Source organism: Hippocampus guttulatus, chromosome 18, assembly GCF_054856545.1.
Source record: "Hippocampus guttulatus isolate MCC_2025c chromosome 18, RoL_Hgut_1.0, whole genome shotgun sequence".
Classification (NCBI taxonomy): Eukaryota; Metazoa; Chordata; class Actinopteri; order Syngnathiformes; family Syngnathidae; genus Hippocampus; species Hippocampus guttulatus.
The window spans coordinates 10,293,267-10,305,434 of NC_141278.1; the positions used below are offsets into that span (position 1 = coordinate 10,293,267).

Below are 12,168 nucleotides of genomic sequence, written 5' to 3' on the forward strand. Positions count from 1 at the left end.
GCAGCCTGGTGGTGGAAGGCGTGTCTCCCATGAAGCATTGCTGCAAAGGCTTCTGCATCGACGTCCTCAAGAGGCTGGCCAAGATCGTGGGCTTCACCTACGACCTCTACCTCGTCACCAACGGACGCCACGGCAAGAACATCGACGGCGAATGGAACGGCATGGTGGGCGAGGTCGGTTCTCGATCGCACGTGCGTGCAAGTGCATGTGAGTGTATGTACGAATAGAAATCATGCTCACGGCGGTGTCAATCTGCACACTTCCTGTTGGCCAAAAGCCACTTCCACTTCCTCGGCCGCCGTCTAACCGTGCCTTCTCGTTCCCACAGGTGGTGTCCAACAGGGCGGACATGGCCATCGGTTCGCTTACCATCAATGAGGAGCGGTCAGAGGTTGTGGAGTTTTCTGTGCCCTTCGTGGAGACGGGCATCAGCGTCATGGTTTCCCGTAGCAACGGCACCGTGTCGCCTTCGGCCTTTCTCGGTGTGTTATGCTGACAACTCGACATGATGTTTAGGTTGCACGAGTAGAGAAACAGACGTATACTAGAGGGTGGCATGAGGTGACAGGTGTGATGGTGAGGGAGCACCACGGGAAATCAGGGGTGACATGGCTGAGGTGACTTGTTGCTGACACCAGTGACCGTTCGGGTCAGGCAGGTGCGTTGCAGGGTGGCACAGCTGGCATGTCAGGTGACACAAGTGACTGTAGGTTTGGAGGGTGACACAAGGCATATTTGGGGTGACACGGCTGCTTTTAAGGTAAGGTAAGGTACGAAACGGGTGACAGAGGTGGTTTGTGGAGCGACCCAACAAAAATGGAGGGGTGGGGCGGGGGCAAAGCTGATGATGAGTGACGTACAGGAGGTGGCGTCTGGAGCGCCGCAGGTGCCTTGTCGGGTAGCTAGCACAGGTTGAAATGGTTGGCTTGAGGCTGACATTGGGTGACACTGCTCGTTTCTTTCAATTGATTATGTGCCTTGCGCTGTTAAAAGGAATCCATAGCCGCTATGCCGGACGACTTCGAACGCCAAGGAAGCTAACTTCAAGTCTGATATTATCCAGACATGCGCTCCATGCGGCCACACTCAGGCAGAAAGCCTGAATGGTGGTGTCATTTTCACCTCCAGCCACAGATGACACATCCCGCTCCCCCGTGTCGCGCAGCACCCTCAAAGAATGCATGACTCCCGCGGCGCTTTACGGCAGATAAGTGTGAAGAAGTAATACTCCCGCAGTGACGCACGGGCAACGGAAATGAGCCACTCGTTTTCATTTGCTGCTGTAATTCCACCTATCCATGCGCTCACAGGATTAGAAGGTTGCTAGCCAGGCAGAGACAGGAACTGGCAGAGGCGCCAAATCGATGGCTGCCGAGCCAATGGGCTAAAAAGTATTTTCACGCGTGCTCGTTCACGAGACGCCCCTCGTTAACGAGTCAAATGACAGGCATCAGTCAGCTCGTTAAGCCAGTAAGCCCCTCGGTGGCGTCTTGATATTCACATTGAATTGATTTTATGGCCGCGCCGTTTATTAATTAGAAGAATGACTGGAGGGCCGGGCGCGGGGCTCAACGCCACTCACTCTTGGTTGCGTATGACACGTTTGCACGCGGCAGGCGGTGTGGGGACACACAGGTGAGGCTGGGGTGGGGTGGCACAGCCGGCTCATGTAGCTGCTATGCGGGGTGACATGAGCGGGTGCACGGGAGTCCTTGGTCACGCCATGTGACGCCGCCCAGCAGGTTTTAGATGTCTTCCTCCACCCGATCCAAATGATCGGGATCGTTATCACAGTCTTGTCAGAGCTTGCTTATGAGCTGATTATTTAAATCTAGTGTTGGAGGTGGGAGACATTTAAAACTTGCTGCATAGGACTGGAGTTGGACACTTTTGGTTTATACAAAGACTGACACAGGTGACATGGGGAAACAAGGACGGCTTGAAGGGTGCCACCAGTGGCTTGTTGGGCTACAAAGGCTTAAAAAAAAAAAAGATGTCTGACTTGCCCAGAATGCAACCTACCTAGGCCGCAGCCTACCAAGAATAATAAAACTAAAACAAACAATTGAGAAGAAATCCTCATCCGAAAAACAACAAGAATATCATGCATTGACTGTCATGCCATTAAAAATCTAAATACAATCGATATCATATCTATGATGCACTCTACTTCAGACATACTTTACCACCCTTAGAATGCATCCCACAAGGGATGAATCCTACCCAGGTTGCACCGTGATCTCAAAGCAAGGTCATCACACCTATCTAAAAAAAAATAATCAATAAATGTCTTGCTGTACTCGATAAAAGGAAAACATCATGCTCGCTAATGAGCATCGCTTTTCATAAATAATGACGTAAACTGAAAAAGAAGGCACTTTGTGACTGTGTAAACATGACTTCAAGCCCCACCACTAATGAGTCATTTTACGAGGCTCACTCATAAAAAATAAAAATAACACCGTATGAAATCAAGCGAGGTAAATATTTACAAGTCATCTCTCAGAAGGCAAGAGGCTCCTACCATTCTTGGTATTAATGCCAGAACGTCAATCAAGTGCAACTAAGAAGCTTTTCATGACTTCATCCCTGCTGAGCGTCTCTGTCTAAACATACCACACACACACTTGAGACCTCTAGTGCCTTGGTGGAGGTCGCAACAAGACCGGAGTGCCTCTGTGTCTCCGAGGTGGCGTTTGATCCGATTAGAGCCAAGCGGAATCCTTCCCCACCCCCCGTTCAACGAATCTCTCCAACAACTTCAAGGAATTACTGCTTCATGTCGCGCTCAACTTCCAAGCATGCACGCACGCGCACACATGCGCTCATGAAAACTCTTCACCTGCACCACGTCACCATACTCGATGCACGCATTGCTCAAAAAATGGGATCCCAGTTAGTTTTTTTCTTCTTTTCTTCTTATAATACTGAATATGCACAGTCATGTGTTTTAAGTACTGTACTACTACAGTGGTACCTCTATTTACGAAATTAATTGGTTCTGGAAAAAATTTCTTGACTAGGAAATTTTGTAAGTAGAGACGCGTTTTCCATGTAAATGCCCTAATTCGTTCCAAGCCCCCTCAAAATTCAGACATAAATGTTTTCTAAAGCATAAAATGCATCAAAACATGAAACAAATACATACAATTAGATTAGTGCACAATAAATGAGAGTTGTGCATCATGCAAAAAACAAAGAATAGAGCAAAAAATAAAAATGATGGTCATTTCATTTTTAACGGCATCCTCATCATTTTTCGCCCTCTTTAGTTCATTTTGTCTCTCAGGGGTGGTTTTTGCCGGGAGTTTTGTAAAAAACGGATCCAAGGATGTTTGCTTTTAACAGCCCTTCGAAAATGTCCAAGGCAAACATCAGCATAGAGAGCGATCGCCCGACTGGGGAACACTTTTTCCGGGTGATTCGCATTTACGTCAAGCTATCGGAATGCCTCATGGCCCGAGGGGCGAATGACAAGGACGCTGCATAGACACCGATCTATCGATCTGCACCCATTGACACATGCAGTAGAGGTGCCTCTTAGCCAATAGGATCCCAAGAAGATGCTCGGTCGTAGCCAATGGCAGAGCAGCTATAAGTATGTTGCGTTCAGGAAACTCGGAGCTGCGAGTAGCAAACCATAGTGTATTTTTACCTTTCGTATCTTGAAATTTCTTTCGCAACAAGAGACAATATTTTTCTGTTGAGGCGTTTCCTAACTTGAAAATTTCGTATGAATAGACGTTCGTAAGTAGAGGTACCACTGCTATACATAACGATGCCCATCGGCACACAAACATCAGAAGTTACCGAATGAGCACATTGCTGAAAGGTGTGTCCGAAAGCAAACCTGTTGTTGTTGTTGTCGTTGCTGCAGAGCCCTACAGCCCAGCCGTGTGGGTGATGATGTTCGTCATGTGTCTATCGGTGGTGGCCGTCACCGTTTTCATCTTTGAGTTCTTCAGCCCAGTCGGTTACAACCGCAGCCTGCAGAGCGCCAAAAGTAAGACGGCAACCTCACCTTTTGTCGTCTTGTTGCCAAGCGTGGGTGCGAGGTTGACTTCAAGAGTTGTTTTCTTTCATGTGATTGTCCATGTGACAGCGGGCAGAAAAACTAGCTTTCCTCAGGCGACCTGTTCCCTTTTTTGTCTCAGAGTCGGGCGGCTCAAAGTTCACCATCGGCAAGTCGGTTTGGCTCCTGTGGGCGCTGGTCTTCAACAACTCGGTGCCTGTAGAGAACCCGCGAGGAACCACCAGCAAGATCATGGTCAGTTTGTTGGTTTTTCAAACAAGCTCCCCCCCCCCCCCCCCATTTGTTCATTCCATTGATGTGAAACTCCGAAGCAGGTCAGACGACCTTTTCTACTACAGTCAGACGTCGGTTTTCGAACGTCTCTGTTCTCGACCAAATCGGTTTTCGACCAAAAATTTCGTGTTTTTTATGCCTCGGTTTACGACCAAAAATCGGTTCTCGACCAAACTGAGCGCACTTGAATGCACCACTTGACTCCTCTCGCCTTCCTTACACGAGGAAGTGGCGCTTTCTCGGGTAGACGAGGAAGTGTCTTCCTCGTGTAGCGTTCCATTTTGAGCGGACGTGTTCAATAAAGTGTTTTTTTCGGTTTTCGAACAAATCGGTTTTCGAACAGCCTTCTGCAACGGATTATGGTCGAAAACCGAGGTATGACTGTACTTGCAAGCGTACCAGAGTTAGCTTGGCGAGTTCAGAAGCAGCCTGACAGCGTTGATGAGGAACCGACGGGGGGGACGAGCTCATCTCATTCGCTTGAGTTTTCAAGCCGCCCGCTGGAGCAAAAGCAGGTGGCTGTTCGGCAAATTTGGATCATTGCTCCTCGCCCATCGCGTGCAAACTTGCCGCCGACCCGTACAAAGAGAAACTACTACTCTCCCGTTAGCCTTTCGATGGCATTTTTTAGCCTATTCGCCAAACAGTGGACTGCTTGCTCCTCATTGTCAGGCTGCGGTGAAGTCCTTTGATGTGGAATCATCCGCAAATTGTCAGCATAAAGATGCTTCAATAGATCTGGTTTTCAAACGGACGGCCCGGTCCCCACGCTTTGTGACATCATTTAAGGTGTGACACGGCTCCATGTCAGCCCTGTCTCGCTGCGATGTCATCTGGCGACCGACCCTTGCAGCATGTTCAACCTGTGACGCGTCAACCCGCTCAATGACCCTCGATTATACGTAAGGATGAGCCTGCTTTACGTGCTGCTGCTCTTCGTGGCGTGGCTCTACATCAGCCTGATTGGCTACTTGCTGTGCATCCTCACCTTCTCCTTAGTCCGCGAGCTCTTTTACTCGTAGATTTAGTGACGATGTCACAGAGCAATTTCTTTCCGGTGTCTGACCACTGATTCCTCTTTGTGGAAGTAAAATTCATGGTCAGCGGTTTATTGGTTTGCTTTCTCCGACTGTTCCCGCAGGTCCTGGTGTGGGCCTTCTTCGCTGTCATCTTCCTGGCGTCCTACACCGCCAACCTGGCCGCCTTCATGATCCAGGAGGAGTACATCGACACTGTGTCGGGACTCTCTGACAAGAAGGTAAAAATCATGCGCAACTTCTGGAAGTTAACTTTGCCCGGTTATATTCAAGGAGCAAAGCGCGGAAATATTTTGGTGAAATATGTCACATTTTGATTCCGTGGGCCGAATGTTTTTGTTAGATTGCCTTTTGAACATTGAATTTTGGAAGTGACCACTCGTATGAGTTGCGTTTTCTCATCCTCATAATTTGTCCTGGGTTTTGCCCCCCCCCCTTTTTTTTTTTTTTTTGCGCAGTTCCAGCAGCCCACTGAGCAGTACCCGCCCCTGCGCTTCGGCACGGTGCCCAACGGCAGCACGGAGGAAAACATCCGCTCCAACTATCCCAACATGCACCAGTACATGATCCGCAACAACCAGAAGGGCGTGGAGGAGGCCATCGACAACCTGAAGACGGGGTGAGTGACGGCACACCAAAGACGCTTCCAGCCGCTGCCACTCAGGCTACAAGACGCAGCTGCAAGAGTCACTCTCTCACATACTTGGACTGCTCTCGTTACTCAATGGCTTCTTCTAGCGTCTTCCTTGATGGGGAACTCCTTTACCGCCTGATTGGCTGTTTATGAAGCATGTCTATTTCCAGCCTCATAACCATCCCCATCACCTATCTTTACTCAGGTCTCGCTCATCAGGGGATGCTTGAACATATCCCGACCAACTTGGGCAAAATCCCAGTCATAATGTGGTCTGTTTTGTCACAATTTGGGCTCAATCTCGTTCTTGACTCAGTCTCTGCTCCAAAAAGTCTTGGTCTTGTCTTGGGCCTTGGTGAGGTCTGGTCTCAGACAAGTTGTTTTTTTATTCACGCCCCCGTGTTTGTCTGCTTTTTTTTTTGTGTGTGCCGCTGCAGTAAACTGGATGCTTTCATCTACGACGCTGCTGTGCTCAACTACATGGCCAGGAAGGATGAAGGCTGCAAGGTGACCAACTAACTGACTCATCACTAATTGACAAAGTAACTGACTGACTGACCGTCAGACTGACGAAGCACCCGACACAGTGACTAATGACCTGACCGATGGACTGACCCACCTCCCGTACCAAATAATTGACCCTCCGACTGACGGAATAGTATCGAAGTAACTGACAAACTCACAAATTGACTAACTGCCTAAATCGGGGGTCGGCAACACGCGGCTCCAGAGCCGCATGCGGCTCTTTAGCGACATCTAGTGGCTCCCTGGAGCTTTATAAAAAATGTTTGAAAATGGAAAAAGACTTTGATAGTGGGCTAATATAGCTCAAATAGATATAGATACATGTTGCAGCCCCAAAAAAGGAGAGCTGTGGTGTTGGTTTTTTAAAAACGTACACTTTATTGATGCTTTTAACAGTCTCGACAAACACAGACACGTCTGCGCCCGACTCCGTGCCTTCTCTCTTCTCGTTCGACTCGAGAGGCGTTCAAAGACAGCCTCCGAAAAACGGAAATTAATGATCACTTCACTGACACTAAGAAAAGCGAAAATAATGCACCAAAACAAAAAAATCACAAAATAAATTCTATGGGGGCGTTTGTGAACACACAACAAAGGAATGAATAACAAACTGACAGTCCAGTCTCCTACATACATACAGCATGTGTTTCCTTCATTGTAACTTTTATAGAAGGCTTTTCTTTTTTTGAGGCTCCAGACAGATTTGTTTTTCGTTTAGTTTTTTTTGTCCTATATGGCTCTTTCAACATTTTGGGTTGCCGACCCCTGGCCTAAATAAATAACGTTAGACTCACTAACTAACCACCTAATACATAAAGCAACTGAAAGATTGCTTCATGACAACGTTAACCAATCAGTTCACTTCTGAATGAACTGACTGACAAACCACCTAACTGGGGCAGTAACTGAAAGACTGATTGACTGACCAAACCAACTAACGAATGAACCATGTCGCCAACCGACCAACAAAGGGAGCATATATCTCATTGTTAGCCACCCGAAGATCTGGATCTCCTTGTCACACGGGAGAACAAAACTCTAAATGGTGTCAGTGTCACTCGCAATTTGACGACCCCCATAAAGGCGGCTCTCATATTGCATGGCTCTTTCTTCACAAGGTGATGACCATCGGCTCCGGCAAAGTGTTCGCCACCACCGGCTACGGCATCGCTCTGCACAAGAACTCCCGTTGGAAGAGACCGCTGGACCTGGCGCTGCTGCAGCTCGTGGGAGACGGTAAGGGTCATTTCCTCGCGTGGGTTGCCAGAGCAGATCGGCAAAGTGGAACAAATTGAGACAAGATGAAATCGTGTCTGTGGAGATCCACGGGCAGCTTGCAGTTATCCACAAAAGTTGAATAGAGATATTTGGGCTTTTGCCTTTTCCCCTTTCATCCCAAGAAGTCTTTTTGTTGTTTTATTTTCATGTTTTTGGACTTTAGAGCGACCCCACTTGAACATATTAGGAAATGCAGCTGGTTGGGTGGACTTTTTATGGGAATCCATATTAAAGAAGGAAGGAAAGAAGGAGGGGGCGGCCCGGTAGTCCAGTGGTTAGCACGTCGGCTTCACAGTGCAGAGGTACCGGGTTCGATTCCAGCTCCGGCCTCCCTGTGTGGAGTTTGCATGTTCTCCCCGGGCCTGCGTGGGTTTTCTCCGGGTGCTCCGGTTTCCTCCCACATTCCAAAAACATGCATGTCAGACTGATTGGACGCTCTAAATTGTCCCTAGGTGTGAGTGTGGGCGTGGATGGTTGTTCGTCTCTGTGTGCCCTGCGATTGGCTGGCAACTGATTCAGGGTGTCCCCCGCCTACTGCCCGGAGATGGCTGGGATAGGCTCCAGCACCCCCCGCGACCCTAGTGAGGATCAAGCGGTTCGGAAAATGGATGGAAGGAAGGAGGGAGAGAGAGAGAGGGAGGGGCTGGTTGGGGTGGACGTTTTGGGGGAATCCATATTCAGAGAGGGAGGGAGGGAGGAGAGAGAGAGAGTTGTTAATGTGATTTGCGACCTGTCGCAGGTGTTGATCTTTGAAGAGCGTTTTTTTTTTTTTTTGGGTACCTTTTCCGGTGTTTGTCCATGAGGTGTATGGCATCGCCATATCATGTGTAGTGCTCATTTATTGGTCAGTCGGAGTCGCTGACGGTTGTAATGGTCTGCTAGCCTGACTTGTGTGTGTGGACAGCGTGGGATCGGTTCCAACCAAGTGATGGTGTGAATGGTTGTCGGTCAGTTGCAGGATACATATAGGCATGACTATACTGTATATGTATTCTGTGACTGACTGGAGACCAGTTCAAGGTGTAGTCTGTCTTGCGCCCCCCCACCCCTCCGCGATCCTGTTTGTGTTAAAAATGGATGAAGTCCTGCTGCTTACCGATCGATGTGCGCTGATGTTAGCTAGCGTTAAATTGGCTTAGTGCATAATATCATTTGTGCCTTTTACCTCATTTAAGATGCCTTGTTTGTCTGGTGTATTTGACAAACACATTAGCAAGCGTTAGTAATGTGTGGGAATGTGAGGTGAGCCAGGTGGGGAATCTCCTGGGGTTGGGGGTCAACTGAGTTCAGTTGAATTTAATTGCAGCGTCGGGATGCTTATGAAGCCCTGCACTGGGAGAAGGAAGAGTTGTTTGTTTTTTTTCCCTCTCTTTCATCAGAGTGGATATTGCAGTCAAGGTTGGCCCACCGCGGCGCTCCCAGCCTCCAGATCACAATCATTAACCACGAGGTCAATCAGTGTTGGAACTGTGAGAGACCTCCATTGACTGGACTCATGTTCTCTTTGTGTGAGTGTGTGTGTGTGTGTGTGTGTGTGTGTGTGTGTGTGTGTGTGTGTGTGTGTGTGTGTGTGTGTGTGTGTCATAGATGAGATCGACATGTTGGAGCGTCTTTGGCTGTCGGGAATCTGCCACAACGACAAGATTGAGGTACACCGTCCATCCATCCATCCATCTTCTACCGCTTATCTGGGGTCAGGTTGCGGGGGCAGCAGCTTTAGCAGGGAAGCCCAGACTTCCCTCTCCCTAGCCACTTCTTCTAGCTCTTCCCGGGGGGATCCCGACGCGTTCCCAGGCCAGCTGGGTGACATCGTCTCTCCAGCGTGTCCTGGGTCGTCCTCGGGGTCTCCTCCCGGTGGGACATGCCCGGAACACCTCACCGGTACACCGTCCCCGTTTTCAAATACAACAAATTCGAAAGATTCGGATGCATGTGTTCAGTTATTGCTCTTCTTATGGCTGCTGTTATTGAAGATAAAGCACACACATAATCATGGAACCGAGGCAGTCCTGTGGGAGGCACCACAGGGCATCCAGATGGACAGAAAATATAAACAGTATTATAAATAGTAGTAGCGCGAACTGTGATAGGAGTAGTACTTGAGGTGACAGTGGTTGTAGTTGTCATTTATCATTTAAGTAGTGGTAGAAGCAGCTTAGTGGTGTTGTATTGTAGTCGCCTGGTCATAGTGTTAGTGATGGTGGTCGAAAAGATGCTGGAGATAGTCTATAAGTGTTAGTGTTGTTAGTTGTAGGCGAAGTACAACTAGTAGAAGTGGTGGTGCTAAGTAGTAAGAGTAAACGATTGACAGAAGTAGTGATTGTGGTTGTAGCGGAAATAGATGGAGGGGGGAGCGGCGGGTTGTAGTGGTGAGTGGTACAACTGCCAATAGTGGTAGGAGTTGGCTGATGATGGTGTGTGATGTGATTATTAACGTGACCGTGTGTGTGTCCTCCCCGTGCGCGACGGCGCAGGTGATGAGCAGCAAACTGGACATTGACAACATGGCGGGCGTCTTCTACATGCTGCTGGTGGCCATGGGCCTCAGCCTGCTGGTGTTCGCCTGGGAGCATCTGGTCTACTGGAAGCTGAGGCACTGCATCAAGCGCTCCGGCAGCATGGACTTCCTCCTGGCTCTCAGCAGGGTGAGACCACCGCACGTGCGATTACATGATAGGCCATCGGCGCACAACGTCAACTTGGCCTGAGTGAGCGGAGAGCTCTTGAATATTCAACGACTGCTTCTTTCTTTTGCGATGGTCTCCTCTGGTCGATCATCAAGGTCACGTCTGGCTGCATTGTGGCATGCAAATTAAAATGTTGTCGTCATGGTTCGCTGTTGTATGTCGCCGTCGTAGTCGTGCTCATTGTATTCCAAGTGGTAGATGCACTGTACAGTGACTCGCCATTTTTCGCAGCGCATACTGTAAATGCCTAGATAGAGCACGGGTGGCCAACCAGTCAGAGACAAAGAGACAATTTTTTTACTGTGTTACTGCAAAGAGCCATATCATACCCTTCCTCACGCACACACACACACTCACACACACACACACACACACACATATAGGCATGCACTCATGCAGGTGCCCACCAGTGCACTCGCGCACATATGCACCTACACCACGATTAGCAACAGTCGGAACGGGCCGAAAATGGTATAAACAAACAAATCTTTTGTTTTTTTTCCCCACCCATTTGCTCCTCCCACCCCTTGCGGTCGACTTGGGACCAGTTCGCTGGCTCCCGGTCGATTTTGATCGACGTATTGGGCACCCCTGCCTTAAAATCAGAGGTAATTCGCTGACTAGCTTAGAGCTTAGCGCCGTTGTTTGCGCATGAGCGGTGATGCAGTCATCTGATTGGTTGCCCTCTTTGTCAATCAAGTAACGGGATTGATGATAGGCTGACGTCGTACGTTCTGTGTAGTTAGCGCCTTGTTTGAATAGCATCGCCACCGCCGAGGCGTTTCGACACTTGAAAGCCCGGGAGCCGCATTGAACTGGCCAAAGAGCCGCATGCGGCTCGCGAGCTGCGGGTTGGCCACCACTGATATAGAAGGACCATATAAACACCCGTCTTTTCATAAACATACCTGTCAACTCATACGGTTTAGCCATAGTTCATACGGATTTTGTGGTGAATCTTACGTATATGGCCGTATCGCACAAATCATACGGATTCTGAAAATTTCTGTCGGACTTTTACCCTGATCAACGGGAATCCAACTGTTTGGGGAACTCTGGGCTTGTCATGCCGATTAGGAGAGATGACAATATGTCACAAGTCAGACAATTACAGACGACTGACACTCCGACAGAACATGAAAATAAAAACCCGTTTGGGATTTGTTGTTCACATTTACTGAGCAGGTACGTTTTTCCAAAACCAATTTGAGAGCCGGTAATTGGCTGTAGTTGATGTTGATGTTGGTGTTGAACTTGGCTGGCTTTCATGTGGCGTTAAGCTCTCATCTCCATTTGCTTCTGCAGTGAAGATTTGTGCCAAAACAGATCCCGATTGCAGGATGTCTTCTTCCTCCTTATCCTGCTGTCTGTCCTCAAGCCAGCTTTTCTTTCAGGAAGAGCGCATTAATCACTTCCATCTGCTGTAAAGTAGCTTGAACTTTAAACCGATGCACCCCTCGGATACTGCCGTTGTCTTTCGAAACAGCTGCTGATTTATGAACCGGTTTGATCCCTGAAGGGCGCTCCTGCTCATGTAAATACGTTTGTTCCTCATTAGTCCGAGCCAGTCAAGTGAGCTGCGTGCCGCATGGCTGCGCTTCCTGTCGGCGAAGGTGACGCGCACCCCCCCCCCGCTGTGGAGTGCAAGTCCTCCCTTATCCAACCGCAGCGCACCACTTTGTTTTTTGCCGGCCAACGAGG

The 12,168-nt window shown here is 48.9% G+C and overlaps 1 protein-coding gene across 1 annotated transcript in view; it reads left to right on the top strand.

The window, feature by feature from the left end:
• The window catches only part of grin2da (glutamate receptor, ionotropic, N-methyl D-aspartate 2D, a), a 63,760-nt gene that overhangs the window by 40,819 nt on the left and 10,773 nt on the right, over positions 1–12,168 (top strand). Inside the window, exons 9-18 of the mRNA XM_086137315.1 lie at positions 5–173; positions 329–482; positions 3,878–4,003; positions 4,155–4,267; positions 5,448–5,564; positions 5,802–5,962; positions 6,415–6,484; positions 7,621–7,738; positions 9,368–9,429; positions 10,255–10,425. Of these exons, the coding sequence (XP_085993441.1) occupies positions 5–173; positions 329–482; positions 3,878–4,003; positions 4,155–4,267; positions 5,448–5,564; positions 5,802–5,962; positions 6,415–6,484; positions 7,621–7,738; positions 9,368–9,429; positions 10,255–10,425 (1,261 nt within the window). The remainder of the gene's footprint in view (positions 1–4; positions 174–328; positions 483–3,877; positions 4,004–4,154; positions 4,268–5,447; positions 5,565–5,801; positions 5,963–6,414; positions 6,485–7,620; positions 7,739–9,367; positions 9,430–10,254; positions 10,426–12,168) is intronic.